The 20919-nt window shown below is 45.8% G+C and overlaps 1 protein-coding gene across 1 annotated transcript; it reads left to right on the forward strand.

Annotated features, from left to right (window-relative positions):
- The first annotated feature begins 1337 nt into the window (after positions 1-1337).
- PCLAF (PCNA clamp associated factor) lies at positions 1338-19281 on the forward strand. The gene is made up of 4 exons (XM_069624681.1): positions 1338-1493; positions 6094-6177; positions 14101-14998; positions 19092-19281. Exons 1-4 carry the CDS (start codon positions 1436-1438, stop codon positions 19147-19149), a joined length of 1098 nt encoding a protein of 365 aa, XP_069480782.1. The 5' UTR covers positions 1338-1435; the 3' UTR covers positions 19150-19281.
- Positions 19282-20919: the final 1638 nt, after the last annotated feature.

The following is a 20919-nucleotide window of genomic DNA, read 5'->3' on the forward strand; positions in this document are numbered from 1 at the left end:
GTACCGTTTTGGGTGGGGTGGGGGCGGATTCATACATGTCAACCCTCCTGATTTAGGCGGGAGACTCCCGATTTTTTGATTAAAATACGGGCTGTTTTTTCCTTACCTAAAATAATTTAACCCCCCATGCAATCTAATGGGGAAATTCCTGTCTCCCGCTTTCTGTCGCCAGATCTCCCTCCAAGGTGCTTGAGAATATTGGCATGTATGCAGAGTTTGGGAAAGACACAAGTGACCCTCGAACCCAGTCTAAAAAGTGTGCATGAAAAATATTTATTTTTATTTTATTATTTGTATTTGTAGAGCGCACAAACAGTCTGCAGACATCGAGGCGCTGAATCAGAGCTTAAGGAGGCTTACTTAAGGGTTACAGAAGCCGCCCTAGAAAAAACTTATTTACATTTAGGTAGTTACATGTTACAGTATATTGTAGGTTCTAACATATCAAACAAAGAGGTTGGTCTTGATGGCTTTAGGAAGATACTGTGGGATTCAATGGCTCTGAGGTGGGGAGGGAGCGCATTCCAAAGGGTGGGGGCAACTGATGGGAAGCTGGATCCGCCAGCACGAACTTTGTGAGTCCTGGGGACATATGAGGCATTACATTTGCAATGTTGTGCCTCTAGAAAGTAAACGAAAACCTAAGCAATCCACAAGAGCTGTAAGAAAATCTATGATAATTTTGGATACATTTTCTTTTTTAAACAAGTCTACAGCTGAATGAGTTATGGTTCCAGAGCGCGGGAATTCAAGGTGCGCTCTGCCCCGCCTGCAGTCCAGTGAAAACTCAACCCTTATTGGTTGCAGCGAAAGTGCCTCATTTATTGAGTAACCGATTGGCCGTAGACAAGCAGTATGGGTTTCACCGTTCTCGTATTGTCTTTTCGCTTATCATTGCTATATGCGACGCCATCTTGAAATGTATCCAGTTGTTGCAATACCTTGACATGTAGAGAGAATTAGTCTTATATTTAAATATTACTTTTTGAAATGTTTTTTTTTCCGACCCCTTTTTGAAATGTTAATTTAAGAAACACAACGTAATATTTTCTAAACTCCACTAATTACGAAATATTTATCACAACATATTTTGCTGTGTATTTTTCCATTCATTGTCATTCCACGTTTGTGATGTCTGGAGCAGACATTTGTTAGTCCCGGTTATGTAGGCTTTTCCTTAGATTTGGAAATTCAAGATTGGCTATTCTCTTTACAGTGTTTGCTGAGAGAATGGGCCGAGTTTCTTGAGGAGGCTGAACATCCTATTGGCTATAACTCCATGTCAATCAACACCGAGCCAATGGGAAGTCGCAGCAACGATTTCACTGGGATGTTTAAAAGCATTGGAGAGGCGCGGGCTTTTAACATTTCGCGCTCGACTTCATAGGCTACAGCGGAATCCGACTGTCAGAAACCGATAACCGTTTCTGATAGGATGGTGCGAACCAAGGCAGACGCCGCCGCCGCCAACAGCACGGGCAGTTACCGCAAAGGTAAGCTTCTCCTACTAGCGAATGACCCATTCTGTGCTTCTGCCACCGATATGACTTCGCTCTCTTTTGACTGGCCAGGAAGCAACTTCTGCAACCGGATTGTACATTTTGTTTTACGCTCTGCTGTATGGGAGTTTTCGGCATGGGGATGAGTTGTACGTGTGGGGCGCATCTGACTGGAACCCATGTCTACTTTGGGTCACCCACCTCTGGTTGCCTTTTAGAAAGATTGGTCGTCTCCCAGGTAAAAGTGGTGGTGACTTTCGTGTCCAGTAGTTGCCTGGAGTCCAGCTTTCGATTACAAAGGTGAACGCGTACGGTTCTTTGCAGACTTGAAGTCAATTTGGAGCCTTGTAACTTATTTTCGAACTCTATGATTTGGAAAGACAAACATTATGAAGTCATTGGTGGGGGGAGGGGAGTGGTTGTCTTGGCCGATAGACATTGGGGAATCTACTAGTGGTCGTGTACTTTGAGGTTGGGAGAGTTGCAGTCGCAGGGAGGCGGCCCGGAATCTGTGGTCTAGAGGGCATGTAGTCTTTTGCGCCTCCCTGGGTTTTTGGGGGGGTGGAGGTCTACGTTTCACCATCAGTTTTCATTTTGGCGCCTTGCCCTGGGGTACCCTCGCCTGCACTCGCGTTATGGTGGGAGGGGTTTGTCCTCCTGGCGGCAGCCCCTTACCTCTTCTGCTCTCTAGACCCCGCCCCTTTGGGTTGGTCCGCCCACCCGCTTCCTTAAAGGCGGGGTTTGTTTGGCGGGAGTCGCACGTCTGTCTGCCCGCCAAATAAAATTGCCAAAAGGGCTGGTCCTAGAATTTGCGCGGCCGCCTCATTTGCATAAATGGTGACCCGTACTATTACCGACCATTATTTCACAATACGTCTTTAATATACAAAATATCATGGGCAGTTACATTAAAAACACGGTGCCGTTAGTAAGGCAGGAGACAAATACATTGTATGGTCCAGTATGACTTGTCACTTAACACTTATGTGGCAATATCAGGAGTTGTGCTTTGCTTTATAGTCGCAGAGAAAATGAAAAGGGAGTCATCGTGCAGGAATTGAAAGGGGAAGCAGGGAAACAGAACCTTTCAACTGAGCTGCTTAGGCAACTTGCTGAGATCTTATATTTGTGTAAATCGTATGGCTTTTCCCGTTGCTACTGCAAAATGGGCTGTTTTGACTGACGGATGGATATCGTACAGGTCCCTCGCATCAGTAGATGTAACTCCTGGCCCTAGGCCCATAGCTAACATTAAAAGCTGGCACATGAATATGCACAGTATGTGTTCATAACTTAAAGTGAAATACACACCCTTTCACCTTTACCGTCATTATTCTTGGAGTCTGCTCTATTTAACTCGGCAGCGTTCCTCTTTCTGATTCAAGGCCTCGCCGTGTCTCACCCTGGCCCCTAGAGCCGGTAAGATAGCTCAGCGGGTTGAGCGCTCGCTGCTGCGATCTGAGCGTGATCACCAGGTTCCGAATCCCGGCAAGGCCAACTCAGCATTTCATCCTTCCGAGGTCGATAAATGAGTACCAATTTTGGTTGCGTGATATTGTATGTAAATGTGCACTGTAAAACTTTTTGGGCCATGAAAGCATCCAGCCACACCTCATGTGGTCGCTTATACATGTTCAAACCAAGCCCAACAACCGCATTTTCAGAGGGCACCAGCCTGCTCTTGAATCCTCTTTGGGAGTGCAGAATTAAGTTCATCGGGATTTTTTGATGCCCCCCCACTAAATTGAGGCAGTCGCCCACTCTAGAGCCATAAAGTTCAGCTCCCACCCGTCCATGCTCGGGCGGGGCACTCTCCTGCTTCCATTTGTGCTCCAGCAGTGCCGTCATCATCAGGGTTATATATGCTTTCTTTTGCGCCCGTGTTGCCCCCGCCCCAACCTTATCTGAAAACCTAGCCGCCAAATACCTCATCAGTGCTATGCAAACCATGCTCCAGGGACTGTAGTAATTGTCACCTCATCTCGTGCTAGTACAAGTGCGTTCTATTGTTAGTGTTGGTGTGGTGAATGACGTGTGTGGAGTTCGGGACTTGACGGTTGGGGGAGCTTGCCTGCCGGGTGGGACTGCCAGTGTCTCTTCGTGTGTCCTTATTCTATGAACAGTGGGACATAACATAAGAGATAATAAAGACTCGTGCAATTTACCTGACGACGACTCGTCTTTATTACAGACTGCATTGCCTATTCCCGCCAAATGTGCTTCCATGAGCCCATCCTCCCTATAACCCCCCAGCACAGCGCTGACGTGTGGGAATAGTACCTGTTTCTGATATGGGGTGCCATTGTATCATTAGTCACCCTGTACCCACTGCTTCTCTTCAACTTGATGGGACGGGTAGCGCTATATCTGGGTCTGAAGTCCCATAGCTGTCATTTAATACATTGCTCCCACTAGGCGTTTGCTGCCTTTGTAACGTGTCTCGAATGGAGTGGGGTCCCTGCTGGCCCCGGTTCTGATGGGGGGGGGGGGGGGCGGTTTGAGAGCCAGTGTTTCAGCTGCGAGTATCGACAACTCTCGCCCAGCCCAAAATCCCGCTTGCAACTGTTGAAGGTCTTAACTTTGCTCCCTCTGAACAAATATTGTAGTTTACGGCACACCGCCTTTTCCCACTTGGTGCATATGATCCCTTTTCCTACCCCAGTTTAAACAGTTGGCTCCTAACCTAGGGTGTTAATGGGTCGGGAGGTTTGGGTCACCTGCTGAAGTAACTCATCCCAGAGCTGTTATCTGGCTTGGATACATGTACTCGTGCCTATCCCCCTTAGGCAGCCACAGTACTTCCCCAGTGGCTTACTCACCACCGCCCTGTCATCCGGCACACATTTTGCAGTTACCCACCAAAAACCATTCGGGGCACATCTAATCTGGGCAACTAAGTAGTAACGCCGGAGGTTTTGACGTCCATCCCTCTTGCATTTAGTAGCCATCATTAGTTCATGGACACCCTGTGTTTGTAGCTTTTTATTTTATTAAGTTTTTTTATTTTTTTAGGATTATACAGAAAACGCCCCACTTCCTTTTGGAGACTCAAAGCCCTAAGGCACTGCCACTGGGGGGGCGGCACTATTTTCAGCACATTGATCCTCCCGGCCATATCACTAGAGGTCTCCATTCTGACAGCAGCTCTCGCCTTCTCCAGCAGGGGAGTGTAGTTGGGCTGATAGAGCAAATCCAGCGATTAATATCCCCAAGTGTTTGACACTCTTGTTGGCCCACTTGTATGGAATGTCACCCTGCAGTCCCCACACCCTTAAGGAGGTGCCTGTCCGTTCCAACAGCTATGACCTATGAGCATTCATCTTAAGCCCTGCTCCAGTGAAAGGAAGTCAGGCTTTCTAGAAGTGTTGTCTGGTTCTGAGACCAAGAGGAGCAGGAGATCCGCGAAGGCCACAGCCTTATTCTCCTTGCCCCGAAGAAGATCCTCTAATGTCGCGAGTTGCCCTGATTCTCACCAAAAGCAGCTCCAAATATCTCATACAATATTGGGGCGAGCGGACACCCCTGTTTGCTGCCCCTGAGAACTTGTATTGCCCAGGGGATATCCATTCCCTAGGCGCAGAAGATGTGTCCGATAACTGGCTCTTCCTAGCGTAAGGAGGCGACATCCAACCCCCATGGTATCAATTTTGCGGTAGAGAAATGGCTGTTGGACCCGGCTTAATGCCTTCTCCCTGTCTACCACTAGCATGAACGCAGAAGCCCTAGCTGTTTACCTTCTCTGTGGCACGCCTGTGTTTCCAGCAATTGATCAGCGCAATAGGGAGGTACGAGCCATAAGGTAGCTTCTTTGCGGGGCTTCAGGGGGAAAAAATAACCGTAGCCTTTTCCATAGATGTGATTCTCCCAAACAAGCTGAACAGTGACACCAGCTGGGGGTATTAATGCTTCCCAAAAAGTATTGTAGCAAATCGCCAGGAAACTATCCAGTCCCAGTTTTTTCCCCACTGGTAGTGCATCTACCGCTGTTCTTGCTACTTTCGATGAGATCTTTCTCCTATTCCTCCCTCTCCTGCGTTGTAATCTTCAGGAGTGGATAATTGGCAAGATCCTGCGCCTGGTCTCCTTCCTCGGGAGATTCAGTGGATTACAGGTTTCTGTAATAATTGGTGAATGCTGAGATTGTCTGATATGGCTACGCCCTCTCAGGCACCATCTTCGTTTTGATTATCTTGATACCTTCCTGACCTGGTGTGCCAGGAGGTGGTCTGCCTTATTTGCCTTCACTTAGTACCTTTTGCATTTCTTACCACGGGAACTCCTTGCCCTAAACGGCTCTTAAATGAGCCATGACATGTAAATCGCTACTGCTTTAAAAGCTAGGCTAGAGCAAAGAAAGTGAGGGGCCTGCATCATCTGATAGGCCGCTGGTTTGTCTTAAGGGGGGGCATAACGGTTTTAAAACCAGGCAGGTCACACATAAACTACTGGTGGTACCATATTGTTATGCGATCTTAGTTTTGCACTGTTGTATTTGTAGTACGTATCAGGATATTTGTCATGCTAACCCATTATTTTTTAGTTTTAGTTTGGCAGTCATTTTGTGATACTGTTCTTGCTATACCTCCTTTCACAGCTGTTGCTGCTCGGGCTCCTCGTAAGTCGCTGGGTGCCAGTAGTGCCACGGCTGCCAACTCAACTTCACCGACCTCAAAGAAAGGTGAGTTTCTAATTGGTACCACTGCCTGCCGCAGGTGGTATTCTAGACTACTTGCATCACCAGGAGGCCTGGGCTGGCATGTAGGATTGGTACTGCTTTGGGGCAGTGTGAAGGGAGCAGGTGCCAAACTAGAGCAACCCGGGGGTGGGGGAGTAACCATCAAATTGCAGGGGAGGGAGTACCTAACATTCCTATTGTCACAAAGGAATGTTCAGCAACTAGTCTCGCATTGTCACACACGGGTTCAATGCACACTGGACACCCAGCATTGCAGACAAAAACATCACAGGTCTTGAATCAAAGTGCACATTTTGATGGTAGCTGTCAGCGGGGCACTGCTGCTTGATGTGGTGGTTTTATCAGTTGCTAATTCATGGTGCATATGAGGTATCGGTGGGCAATCCGCCGGGTTATACAGGAAATTAACTAAATAGTGGTTGCAGAATTTGTTGGGATAGTGGCACTAGCCTCCCCATGCCATATATCTTACTCAAGCAGCCAAGCGTAGGTTACAAAATTAAAGTACACACCAGCCAAAGATGAAACTTCCCCAAACACAACTAAGCGCCATTACAGACACTAACCATTTGTTTGCAACCTGGAGCAAAATTAAGTCTCAAAATCACAGCCGCCCAATGACTCGGCAGACCCAGCCGCCCATTTCATCAAGCGCCATTCTTCAATGCACGGTCATTAGTAGCTCACACTCTTGATATAGCAGATGTGATAACATCCAACAACTTGGACTTCCTTGCAGTAATAGAAACCTGGCTACACCCTGCGGCCAGACACTCTCTCGCCTTAGCTATTCCTGAGAACTAGTCTGTCATCCGAGCCGACAGACCTACCGGAGCAGGAGGTGGAGTAGCTGTCATCGTTAAAACCTGCCTAAAGATTAGATAAGTCAGTAACATATCTTCTGCCGAACTCCTATCCTTCAAGCTCCCACTATCCCATTGCAGCACCGTACTCGTACTATTTCACCTCCTTTACAGACCGCCACCTTTGAGGAGGACATAGCCCACATACTAGCCTCCAACACACAACCAGGATCCCAAATTATATTTTTGAGCGACTTCAATCTGGGCCTTCATGACCCCAATGACGCTAACGCATCCTTGATCAATGATACTAGTCAACTTGGACTGACGCAACACATCAACACACCCACACATGATAAAGGCAGAACCCTGGACTGGCTAGCCAACGTCAACTGTGACGTTTCCCTAACTGACATCATACCTTGTGCTTGGTCAGACCACCACCTCATTACCTTTACTATAGAAAAGCGCACTTGCCACTATGGTAGCACAAACATTGGCAAGAAACAAATGCAACATCACCATTGAGAATCTTGGACCTTTATTGCAGCCCATCACCACAACTTACTACACTATCATGAATGCTAACCCTACAACTCTAGTTTAATTGTATAATGACACTCTGGAACAGGCTCTGAACCAAATAGCACCCCTCAAATTGAGAAAAGCCAAACATTCTGCCCGTGTGAACAAATGGTTCTCATCAGAATTAAAAGCTCTTCGTAACCTCAAAAGAACAGCTAAAACTAGCTGGAGAAAAGCCCTTTCCCTCTCCTCTAAAGAAAAATTCTGAGGCGGCCACCACCTATAAAGCTGCTATCATGAATGCCAAAAAACAAATCTAACACTAGAATCCAAAACTCTAAATCTGCCACAAAAGAATTATTTTCTATCTTTAGAGAATTGGTATCACCAGTGCCCCCCTCTGATGACTGCATCAATGACCAAGCCTGGTGCAACAACATCCAACTAGCACTCTAATAAAATAGTGCTACTACAAGCTAAGATAGAATCTAAAAAAACCTTGCTGCTAAAGATCACTCCAGCCATATGCGGAGCCCAGCCCACCCCAATTGCCCCCTATTCCACTTCTCTCCAGTCACAGAAGACTAAGTAACATTATCACAAGCCTCAAACCATTCAACTGTCTAGGAGACCTATGTCCCGCCTCCGTCATCAAGGACGGGGCGAAAGACCTGGCACCATTTATCACTACACTGATCAATTCCTCGTTCAAGAACTCCAATGTACCTAGCAACCTAAAGGAGGCATGGGTCATCAACTGCAAACCCATCACAACCGTACCCTTTCTACTAAAAATACTGCACTGAGTAGCATACCTCCCAAATACATTTGGAAGAAAACCTTCTTGGCTTGCAACAATCTGGCTTAAGACCCAGGCATGGGACCGACAACGGCCCTCCTGGACCTAAAAATCCAAATGGATGAAGCTAAATACCAAATCCTGACTAACCACCTTTCCTCGGCTGTTGCATTCTCCCAGAGTGCACCAATTGGATCTAATCCTTCCTCTCGGACAGAACCAGGTTCTTTGCCCCATCAGGCGGCACCGCAGCAGACTCTGTCCCGATCCAACGTGGAGTCCCCCATGGTTCTTGCATCTCCCACACTACAATCTCTTCACAAAGCTCCTCTTTGACTGTCTTGCTGACCTGGGTGTCACATATACGAATTATGCTGACGACACACAGGCCCTCATTGCACTCGCAGGGAATTATGAGGAAAATGTTGCAGATCTACCTAGAAATCCAAGCATGGATGGCCACCCACAGCCTCTGCTTAAATGACAATAAGACAGAACTGATTGTCGTATCCTAGGCTCGACGTAACCAACTAGACCCTAGATACCAATCCTTTATCATCGATGGCAACATCATAAAAGTGTCTAAAGAAGTGAAAACATTGGGTGTGTACCATAATTCCACCCTCTCTCAAAAAACAAATCCACGCCACCATCTCATCTACAGCATACACTAGGAAGCTTAACGCATGCAAACCATTCTTATCCACCAGTAGCTGCCTCACCTTGGCCAGGGCACTTAAACAGTCCAAACTAGACTATTGTAACACTCTTCCTAGGCACGACCAACCTGAACTGACTACAGACGTTACAAAATAACGCCCTCAGAGGTGCACTCCATCTCCCCTGCAAGGCCCACATATCAGCCATCAGAAAAGAATCGCACTGGCTCCCCAGCTGCGAGCGATTAAAAACGCTTGTTGCCGCTCACAAATGCCTTCATCTGACGGCCCCCGCTATCTTTCAGACAAATTTACTAGACACGGCTCCACTAGACCAACCAGATCTGTGTAGTTGCAGCTCAACATCCCAAAGTTCAATCTAAAAACAGCAGGGAGATCAAGCGTCCCTGTATTGGCAGCAAAACACTTGAATGCATTGCCTCTGACAATCGGAGCGGACTCGTCATTCAGAGCGAAAGTAAAGGAACTACTCACTTCGCACTAAGTCTATTATCTGCCCCTAGCGAAAGCCGATATTCCTGGATCTTTGTTTAACAGCACTGCATTGGACGATTCTGTAACACTTACCCCTCAATTCTGCCTCTTCCCCGACCATTCTGTAACCTGGTCCACCTTACTATACCTTTAATATTGTACCCAACCTTTGTGTGTGCCACTGTCATGACTTGCCAAAGTACCCAGCTACCCCAGGGGTTTGCCTGCGCTATATAAATAAACTAAGCGCTGCTTGGGGTAGGACACAGAATGGCTAAAACGTACACATTGCAGACAGCCTAATCTTATTCAACATTGCAAAAAGCATCTTTGCCTGGTAAGTCCTCTAGCCCACAGCTTATTTCCATGAAGCTCTAAGGAAACTGGACCTGACTCATTAAAATAGCTTCGTGGTTCAATCCTTCTCAAATAAGGTAGTACTCTGAACGTTCCAGGCCACTTCGGTGACTGGCAGGACATGAGTCCGTCTTATCTGCTAATCTCTGCTGATATGACTGGCTGATGATACTATCGGCCTTTATCACTGCTGATCTAACTCCTCGTCCGGGTGAGGGCACTACAATGACCAAGGTAAGGAAGAGGCTCCATTCAGAAACACACATTTCCTGAGTACTTCTCTTTTCTGGGTAACGGTAGTCTTCTTGCACCGTGCATGTTTTTTTATTATATATATTTTGTCACTAGATACCCGCCCAGTGTGAATTACATAGATGCCCTTGGCAGAGAAGATGCCCCCTCCCCAAACGGATAAGAAATTGCTCCTTCAGGGTCCTTCCATCCAGTTTGTTCATGCTCACTACACCTGCCACTAATCCAGACATCACTGCGATTACTTGCAGTTGGAAGCATGAGCCGGAGTAGAACTGACTTGGAACACAAGGATGCGAACCTCACTTGTGCATGTTTTTAAAGCATAAGTGAATTGTCCTGAGACTTGAACTTGGCAGAATAAAGTTGCTGAAGAGCCAATGCCTGAAGCTTTTAAAAAGCGTAGAACGGTCATCACTGGCATGAAAAATTAAGCGGTCACTGTGGGAAGTTTGTGTGAGTCAAACTTTAGAATGCACACCTGATGCTCTGCTCTGTAGCACCCAGGCAATCCACGCACCCTGCAAAAATCCTGGGTGTGGGAACCATTCATACTGGGAAAAATACCAAAAAATGCAAGCCACGACTGCAGGAATGTCCAAATTTGTCAAGTTGTAAAGTCTCCATCAGCATATTACCTCTTTGGAGGGACTTCACTTACCTTGGAAAACCAACCTATGGTCCTACGAAGGTCCGAATATGCAGCGGGTTAAGACGGTATGCTGTCTCTGAAATTATGGGCTAATCAATACTAGACTGTCCAGATCATTGCTAGCTTCACGAGGCTTAGATCTTTGTGTAGGTTCTGAACAGTTTGATCACAATTTTCCTCGAATCATTCCACAGCTTGATAAGGCCACTAGACTTGACCAATGCAGCACATCACCAGATGACCACCACGTCTGTCTCGTTGCCCCAGAGAGCACATAACAATTTAGCTGCGTGCCATGCACATTTGCAGTATTCATCTAGTGCATGATGTCACCTACCATGTCCCATCCTACATTTGAGGTTTTAAGTAATGGGTAATCCCTCTTTTTTGATAACGGGGGGTCTGATCTGAAGGAAGGGACAATCTTTAGAGAAAACAAGTGAGAATCAGATCGACTACCCCTCTCTTTTAGTCTTGTATGGAACTCAGGAGAGAGTATCAGGAAACCTAACTGTATCAATGATTAGGAAATCGCCAGCGGAGAAAAAATTGCACTGAACAATTCAAATTGTAACAAGGGTTCTGTCTCTTTAATAGTCATAAAACGTTTTTAAAAAACCAACATTTGTGAATTAACACTCAATCATACCACTCATTCTACATACATCTCATCTAACAGGGGAATTCTAAAGTGAATCTAAATCTTTATAGACATAACATTGCTGTTTGAAATGTGCATTTGTGACAGAGGAAAAAACCATTTGTTTTTCCTAGAACAGTCGACATATGTTTCGGCCCGTTGTGATGTACCACTTTTGTCAACGGTGGTCACCCAAATAAATGTAAGGCCATCTTCAGGACGCCAATTGCTTTGTAGTTGATCAATCTTGATCCCCATTTAGTACATACACACATATGTACACGTTCTATGTGACTGGAATTCTTCGTTTATCTCGCTTGTCTGAGCTTGTCTGAGCTTGTTGTATTTGAATCTTCGAGCGCAGGTGTGTTTGGATTGCGCTCTATGATGCTGGTACAAATTAGCATCCGCTGTTGATAGTTGTTAATGCCTTAGTGGAAAGTTGTATTTATATTACCGCTTGGAACACCATAGTGACTAAATGGAAGAAGTGTTCCAAGCGGTAATATAAATACAACGGTAACAAATCTACTCACAGCCCTTCAGTCCACCTTAGACTACTAGAAGACATCCGGCAACTTTCCACTAAGGCATTAACAACTATCAACAGCGGATGCTAATTTGTACCAGCATCATAGAGCGCAATCCAAACACACCTGCGCTCGAAGATTCAAATACAACAAGCTCAGACAAGCGAGATAAACGAAGAATTCCAGTCACATAGAACGTGTACATATGTGTGTATGTACTAAATGGGGATCAAGATTGATCAACTACAAAGCAATTGGCGTCCTGAAGATGGCCTTACATTTATTTGGGTGACCACCGTTGACAAAAGTGGTACATCACAACGGGCCGAAACATATGTCGACTGTTCTAGGAAAAACAAATGGTTTTTTCCTCTGTCACAAATGCACATTTCAAACAGCAATGTTATGTCTATAAAGATTTAGATTCACTTTAGAATTCCCCTGTTAGATGAGATGTATGTAGAATGAGTGGTATGATTGAGTGTTAATTCACAAATGTTGGTTTTTTAAAAACGTTTTATGACTATTAAAGAGACAGAACCCTTGTTACAATTTGAATTGTTCAGTGCAATTTTTTCTCCGCTGGCGATTTCCTAATCATTGATACAGTTAGGTTTCCTGATACTCTCTCCTGAGTTCCATACAAGACTAAAAGAGAGGGGTAGTCGATCTGATTCTCACTTGTTTTCCCATCCTACATTTGCAAGATGACCATGTGAGTCCCACAAGGAATATGTCTTTACTTTGCCTTACACAGAGGGTACGCTACGAAGGAGTTGCTTCCGGTAGTCATTCCAGTGGCACCACGCTCCAAGCAAGGCCAACTGCTTGTTCATGAAAATTGGAGTCTTCTCTAAAACGTGTATAAAATGTTCTGAGCAACATCAGTTGTCTGTTGGCATAGGGCACAGAACATTCGTATTTGCTTCAGTGGTAGATTCGGCCTCTGCACCACTAAATTGCTGTTGCACATCCTCGCACCAAGAGCCCCAAAAAGCAACCTCCTGCATATCTAAACTTGCTTTGTCATTCAACATTGACCATGCCCCAGGGAACAAAAATGTACGTGATTGTCTGCCTTCCATCTAGCTCCCCAGAGATCCCATGGACTAGAGTGGCTAAGATTGTGTAGAGGTGGGGTTCAAAATTAAAATTGAGGGGCGCTGGGACAAACACTTTGACATCAACTGTGTTTGGGACAATCTATAATTATGCAAGGACACCTTTTCAACATTTAAAGCATGAGCTATAAATTATAGACTTATGTTTTTTAAAAGTCACATTTGCTGAAGCTATGAATTGGCTCTGGGGGGTGGCGCAGCCAGTGGTAGCTCCTTGTTCATGCTGGATACTCTGGAGCTGCTTCTAGCTCCTGCTTATCCAATCTTAATTTCGATCCCTGTTAAAGGCATGTGTACAAGATGCCACTGAACACACTGCTAAGATCCTTCAAGCTTTTTTGTGTACATTCTTTCAACCCTTTTGCTAAATCGCAGCAGAAGGGGCCATGCACTTTGGATTTACATTGCCCCCTTCGTCTTTACTCTTCCCCCAGATCACCATAGGACCTGCACAATTTGGCTGTCATCGCCTAATGTAGGTTGAGATGCTGATTGCCAGCAATAGATGGTAGAGATCTTCATAGGATGGTTTGTTTTCCTCACGCCCCTTATTATGCAAGTGGTATCTAGAGACTTCTTCCCGCATGAAGGATTTCTAAAGTACCTCCTCTCCGACAATGGCCTTCAACTCTCAGCCAAAAACATGGTATATCTCCATCTTGTGGTAGAACATAATTTACCACTCAAGTTCAGAATAAGATTCACACTTATAGCCTCCCCTTTCCAAGTGAACATCTAGTTTGCCCCGTCCAGCTACCATGCACTCACATAGTTGCCACAAGGGCAGTGCCTGGGATTTGGGGGTGGGGGGGTGTCCCAGCAAGGAAGAAAGCAGAGTGCACGTGGAGTCTTTCCTGTGAATTGCCCCTCGCAACCTCTTCTTCAATGCCCCCCCCACCCCCCACGGCTTGCTTTAATTGGGTCTAATAAGTACCTGTGGTCATTGTTTGACATCTCTTAATGCTGAATTAGCCCTGCAATAATGGACACTTAAAGCCCACCTGCTTGGCAATGGAGTTGAGCACTAAACTGAAGTAATGCAACCTAATTGTGACTCTTCCTTCTTCCACAGAAGGGAAGTATGCTGGTGGTAATCCAGTATGTGTTCGGCCCATACCAACATGGCAGAAAGGTATTGGTGACTTCTTTGGTGGCCCACCCATGATCAGACCAGAGAAAGAGAACTGTGATCCCTCGGGTGACGAAGAAGCAGGTGAAGGTGGATCTGGTAAATCGAAAGCCAAGAAAAAGAAACGTTTGGCCTCAGATGACGAAGGGGCAGTGGTCAGTGACTCTGGCAAGAAGGCAAAGTCTAAGAGAAAGTCACAAGCTCCCTCTGATGCAAGTGGGTCAACTAAACCTGTGAAGTCTAAGAAAAAGAAAGTCCATTCAGATGACGAAGATGCAGGTGCAAGTGGGTCTAGCAAGTCTACAAAGTCTAAGAAAAAGAAAGTCCTCTCAGATGACGAAGATGCAGGTGCAAGTGGGTCTAGCAAGTCTACAAAGTCTAAGAAAAAGAAAGTCCTCTCAGATGACGAAGATGCAGGTGGCTCTAGCAAGTCTACAGAGACAAAAAAAATCATCTCGGATGATGAAGATGCAGGTGCAAGTGGGTCTAGCAAGTCTACAGAGACTAAAAAAATCATCTCAGATGATGAAGATGAAGGATCGAGTGGGAATGGCAAGTCTATGAAATCCAAGAACCATGTTACTTCAGATGAAGAAGATGCAGGAGAAAACAGATCTAGTAAATCTTCAAAATCGAAGAAAAATAACTGCATGCCTTCAGATGGTGAGGATGTGGAAGGAAGTGAATCGGAAGCGGCAAGCAGACCAAAGAAAAAGAACCGTACGTGCTCTGAAGCGGGAGGGAGTGGCTCCAGCAAAACGGTTCAGACCAAGAGCAAGGAAAGTGAGGCGTCAGAAGATGAGGAAGCTGCATCAAGCGATTCAGGAAACGCACAGCGGAGGTAGGTCCCAAGCATGTTGCAGCTTTTTCTTTTTGTAATGGGGCTGGTATAAATATTTAGCCAATCAAACTTTGATTAAGCTGTGTACACAGGATAGACCTTCTGTATGTTGATTACGTGTTTGTCTGTAAAAGGACAAGGAAACCTTAACAGCCCACGCCGATTTGAATTTGTTAACCAGGCAGTGTCGCCATGTAGATTTTGACTGAACATGAATTAACTTAATTTTGTAATAACTGGAACAATTCAACACATCGCATGTTGGAGTGGGATAATGGGGTTGAAATTGAATTTGTAGTTGGAACCACATCTCCATTTAATACTTGGCTGCTGTAATGTAAATGGTCTTCTATAGCTCTCGTGTGCAACTGTTGGCCTTTCTGCATGTCACCCTGTAAGAAAAAGATGTCGCAGGTGCAACAGATGCAGATTCAAAACCTGTGGTGTTGATGGGTGCAGGTTTGGGCTTACATGGTTCCCAAGATCTTGTGGTGAGTAAAAACAACCTGCAGCACTGCACTCTTACCGCAGGTTAGTCCCATTTCACTAGCCACTTCACCAGTTATTCTCTAATACATTACATCCCAAAATCGGCGTGTGAAAATGCTCCCATCACTATAGGCTACACGATGAGGCTAATGGGAGCCAAAGGCTGCATGAAATGCGGCGGTTGCATTGAGAATTCAGGAACTGCAATGTAGAGTCTAGATCTGGCATGTTCCTGGAATTAATGTCATGTTAAAGCAATTTTCATTCTGCAGTGCCCAACACTGTTATTGTATGTTGATTACGTGTTTGTCCCCCCCCCCCCCCCCCCCCCGGACTGATCAAAGCCCGGCATTGCTTGCCTTAGAAAATTGCTGGTGGTTCAGCAAAGGAGTTCCAACGATTGACAAATGGTTCTTCTTCTGGCACTTAATCTTCTAATAATGTATACAAAGCTCCATTCACACTTGACAAATGCCAAATCAGCTGGTTGCTGCATTGAAACCTCGGGCAGAAGCGGATGTGAATTCCAGACCCCTATTCTTGCATCTCGACATTTCATGGCACCTCTGAGCTCCCAGCCTACTCTAAGGATGGTATTGATGCATGTTCATGCTTGCAGGGGGAAACTGCCTCACGAAAACATTTTAATGAGAACCCACCTTGTCCCCTTTAGTGTAAAATGGGTGTGGCTGTCCCTGGTATGGACACCAGCCTTTGGGTTACACAAGGAGCAGAGCAAGGCAGCCGGGTAGGAAAACTGATTAGTGTCTTGCGGGGACTACCCTACCCTGGGAGATGCCCATGGGCAGTTTCATGTCAGGTGGTGAGGGCCTGGTTCTAGGTCGTACAGTAATCTGGAAGACCTTAATGCTGGCAGTCTAATTCCACCATTGACTTATAACGGGCAGCCCCCAAACAAGCGTACACGTGCACTTATCGGTACACCCTACCGCGCACTGTTGCACTTGACTGTATGCAGCAGTCTCCAGCTCGTGTCCCAAGTCGGCATAGCTGAACCAGAACTTGGGGATACGTCCTCCGATTCCGTGCTCGGGTATAATGCAAGCCCAGCTGCTTGGGTCAGTGTTTGGTATCCACTCCAGCCTGTGTGCCAGGGTTGAGTCCTTTGGGAATGGCTTTTAGTGCCCTCAGAATCCTGTTTGTGCCATGCTTGAGCATTGCCCCACAACCCTACGGCAATTCTTACTGACCACATGCAGCACTAGGATGATTCAGCCAGCCACTCACTACGCAGGAAGGAGGATTTGCTCATGGGCATTCTTGAGAATGTGGGGCACTGCCACTTCAGGTTGAATGAAAAGGCTCCCACAAAGTGTCGTTTAAAATGGTTGAACGTCCATGCCTTTCAAGAACACATTGGCCCTAATATGGGGTGACCAGACGTCCCAGTTTCGCCGGGACTGTCCTGGTTTTTGTTGCTCTGTCCCCCCTTTCTCAAGATTGTTTCCCTTGGAAACTGCAGTGGTCCCGGTTTTGTTACTCGGTCTTTATAGCTGCCAGGCATTAATGCACAATCTGACTGAAGCAATGCTGCACTTTACATGTGTTTATTTGAACAGTAACACTTAAACCCCCCTTCTCCTCCAACCTCTACTGACTGCACCTTTCAAGTTAGTCGTACTTTTATGTCAGTTGCCTTATCCCCGTTCTTTAAATTTTAAATCTGGTCTCCCTAACCTAATATCAGCAGAGAATGTAAAATGGGGTCATGTTAATTGGGGGAACAGCACTTGGTGGGGAGCGAAAGGGGCATTGTACAGAATGCCAACCTTTGTGTGGGACTTTTTGGTGATCTAGTCTCGGTGTTTGAGCTGTCTAGGCCTGAAACATGTTTTGCTCCTTTTAAATGGGGTCCAAGTGACGTACCACCACTTCCTGGACCCAGTGGAAGCCATCTTGCACATGCTTATATTGTGAACCCGAAATTACTGGTGTGCTTGTGCAGTAATGGGAATAGTTGGTTACGAGACCTGCTGAACAGTGGGAAAAACATTGATGCACAAGGCAAACCTTCTGTATCTGCCACAAATGCATTTGCGGTAGAACACTTGAGTGAGGTGAAAGGGTGTAGATCAACACCAGCTGCCGCAGCAGAAGCACGATGTTGCATTGGCAAATGGGTGGCACCTAGTCACGTATTTCGTGTATTCCCTGAAGTTCAAGATGGACCGAAACATTGAAGTTTCTTGTTGTATAATCACTGAAGATGTGTATGCGTTGTTAACGCAGTACGCGCGATTTTACTTGTGCATTGCTGTTTTATGCCATGGAAAGACTATTGTATTCACTTAAAGAATTGAGTACTGCTGTGTTTAAAATGTTGCCTACATGTGTTTAGTGGTTACCCAGGAATACAATCTATTTCACCCCATGGGACGGAGGGGTTCTGTTGACCCTACTGGAACCATAGTGTACTACACTCTTACTTCCAGCTACAAATGGCATAATTTATTTGTAATTCTTTCTGCATGCTTCTCATTGATAGTGATTAGGGTGTTCCCATTTGTTTCAAGGGATGTTTGCTTATGAACACTTCCTTCACCCTTATTTCCTGAACTAGGAAATGACCGAGTTGGCCAGTAACAGTTGAAGTAACATTGAAGTTTGTCGTGGATGTGACTTGCTGTTTTACAGCTCAGATGGAGAGGATTCATGTATCACTTCACAAGAAGTCGATATTATAATTTCTTGCAGCTGAAATTGTTGGACTGACTGAAATGGCAAAATTCTAATTTGTGTGAACTGCATGGCAGCATTTCAGGCCTGGTCAAATTGGGCACAATGTGCACGTTTTCAGACCTGCAGGATTTAACTCCCACCTAGCAACCCCGGATTTTTATGGAGCAGTGCTTGGGTAGTTTTTCCCGACTTTGATTATTAGTGATTCTCCACCCGCCCCCCCCCCCCCCCCCTCAAGCTCACAGGCTCCAAGGCAGAGCAGCCAGCACATGCATAGCTAATGGATTGGGGTGCTTCATCCGTAAACGGTGTGCACTGCCAGGCACTAAGATGTTAACTTTGATGCAATAAAGGCCACATACGCGCGCAACAAATTTATAAAACAGATCGCAAGTATGTGAATTACTGTTTCAGTTACGTGCTGAAGGGGGAAAACTGCATATGCTTAGGTTCAGGTAGGAATGGGGCGCAGAGACCAGCCACATAAGATGGACTGGAGGAGTTGGCAGGGCAGTCTTAGTCTACATTTGCATAAGCATATCCGGAGTGACACTGCCGCATTCACAATACTGTGTTTGAATACACATAAAACGAATAGCTAATTCATTTATTTAAAGCGGTACTATTCAAACCTTTTCATACTCCTGCCTACCCTTAGTAAAGAATTCTAGGTGCCCCAAAGGATTAAGGTGAGTGCACGGATTAGGCCAACGTGGCAAAGTTTCTCTGCTGAGTTTAGGTTCCTTGATAGCATGCGTGTGTACCTGACCACAATACAAGAGGATTGCTGTGACTGTATGAACTTAAATCCTTTGAAGCTTTTTGTGTTCTGTCATTTACGCCGCATTAAAGATTTGCTCTTAATTTGTTGGTCCCATAATGTCCTGTTTTCTTCACCCTACAGATCTCGTCCGCTCTCACCTGATCCATCTGATGATGATGAAGAAGCAGCTGCGGACTAATGAGAAACTAATTTCGTATTGTTGGTGTTATCCAATGCTTGATGTTTGTCATATGTACATTTGTATATAACATTTTTTACTTTACCTTTTTGTACAGGTTAACGTGATAAATAAAAAATATATTAAACATTTTGTTCTGTGGAGTTGATCGCAGTGCATATGTAAACAAATGTACAATTGTTTGCTGACTTGGAAATGTGACTTGTTTTCGCTAAAGTAAACGAGCAACACAATTGCATCAAATTTCGTTTTTCCAGTGATCATAATTTGATACCCTTTGTAACGGGGGATTCAAATTTTGTTCTGGGCACCATTTTGATGCAGTACGCCACTCCCCACAGACCAGCCTACTGCAGTCAGTTTGGTGCAGTATGAAGTTTAACAACTTATAACATTTATTGTTTCCCACTGTTCTATTCCATGTAGTGTTCTCTGGGCAGCACGGGTAGCTGACCCAGAAGGTATTTAAGGGCATCAGTACCCCTGAGTTCCCGGTACAATCCCTCTGGTTCACACATGCCTAAAGAGATTAAACCTGCCTCGGTTACCAAAAAAAAGGCCTTGCGTGCCTGCTAATAGCACCTCGAGAGCACACTATATTTCAAGGTGGAGTCCTCTTGGTTCTGGTCCCTACATAATTACTTTTGCCAGACCTCTGTTGTAGGGTGTAACACCAACTCTGATTTGGGGCATGCTCACGTTGCTGTAATGGTAGGTCTGGTTGCAGTATTTTCTATGCTATATTTTGCTTTATGGCTGTACTACCCTTTACCTAATATCTGCCCTACTTTGAAATGCTATGCTTTTGTTTGGTATGGAATGCCATTTAAGCAAGGGGGTATGTTAGCCTCTCGGGCTTATTTTTACGCGTAGCTTGAGTTTGTGCTTTTTAGATTTTTTTTTTTTTACTTTTTTATAAATCAGCGCACAGGAGAGCATAGACAGCAACATTACTTATAACCTCAAACCGTGTAAGACGTAATATCCCATCCTCGCACACCCTGTGTTTCCCTCGAGGGCATTGTTACTGGGCCTCATTCTGCCTGACCAGACGGCGGGGGGTTGCCCAGAGTGGAAAGCTCTTGCGATCAAGCTTGGTTTATAGGTCCGGGCCAGGTAGTTCTGGTCATAATCTAGGACGGGTGCCCAGATGTCAGTAAATCGGTGGATTAGTCACGCTCTGGCTGCCATGACCTTTTCACCTATCAGTATATCCCAGAGTTTAATCCATCATAGGGTCCTTCCACGGACTTCAAGGTGCGGGTCACCATGATTTTGGCAGCCAACGAGGCCCTCCTTGTTCTCGGGTAAGCATCTGGGAGCGGGATCCCTACAAGGACTTGCTCGGGGGGTTAGCGGAATAGCCACTTAAGTGATGTCTTTTATGGTGGCAAGGCATTGGGTGCAGAACTCCCTTACCTTGGGGCAGGTCCACCACATGTTGAAGTAGGATCCTCGGTGGCCGCAGAGACTCCAGCAGTGGGGGTCCAGGGCCTGCTGAAAGTGATTTTGGGGGGGGGGGGCTAGTACTAGTACAAGTCATTTGTGGGTGCATTCCTGGTTAGTGATGCAGCAGGATGCTGTGTGCATTCTAGTCCAGATGTCCACCCAAGTGTGGTCCTCTATAGCATGACCCAGGTCCGCCTCCCATTGGGACATATGTGTGGAAGGGGTCTTCCTGCGGTAGTTGTAGAGGGACAAAATCTTTCCCCGGGTAGGCAGGTCATTCGCTGTAAGCGCCAGTGGGGGTAAGGGGTCGTATTGCAGCCA

The sequence above is a fragment of the Ambystoma mexicanum genome, chromosome 11 (genome assembly GCF_040938575.1).
Source record: "Ambystoma mexicanum isolate Mex_15411 chromosome 11, UKY_AmexF1_1, whole genome shotgun sequence".
NCBI lineage: Eukaryota > Metazoa > Chordata > Amphibia > Caudata > Ambystomatidae > Ambystoma > Ambystoma mexicanum.

Coding starts and splice junctions, on each gene's coding strand:
- PCLAF (XM_069624681.1), top strand. CDS start 1,436: ATGGTGCGAACCAAGGCAGACGCCGCCGCCGCCAACAGCACGGGCAGT. Junction 6,178..14,100: donor TTCACCGACCTCAAAGAAAG/GTGAGTTTCTAA, acceptor CTTCTTCCACAG/AAGGGAAGTATGCTGGTGGT. Junction 14,999..19,091: donor TCAGGAAACGCACAGCGGAG/GTAGGTCCCAAG, acceptor TTCACCCTACAG/ATCTCGTCCGCTCTCACCTG.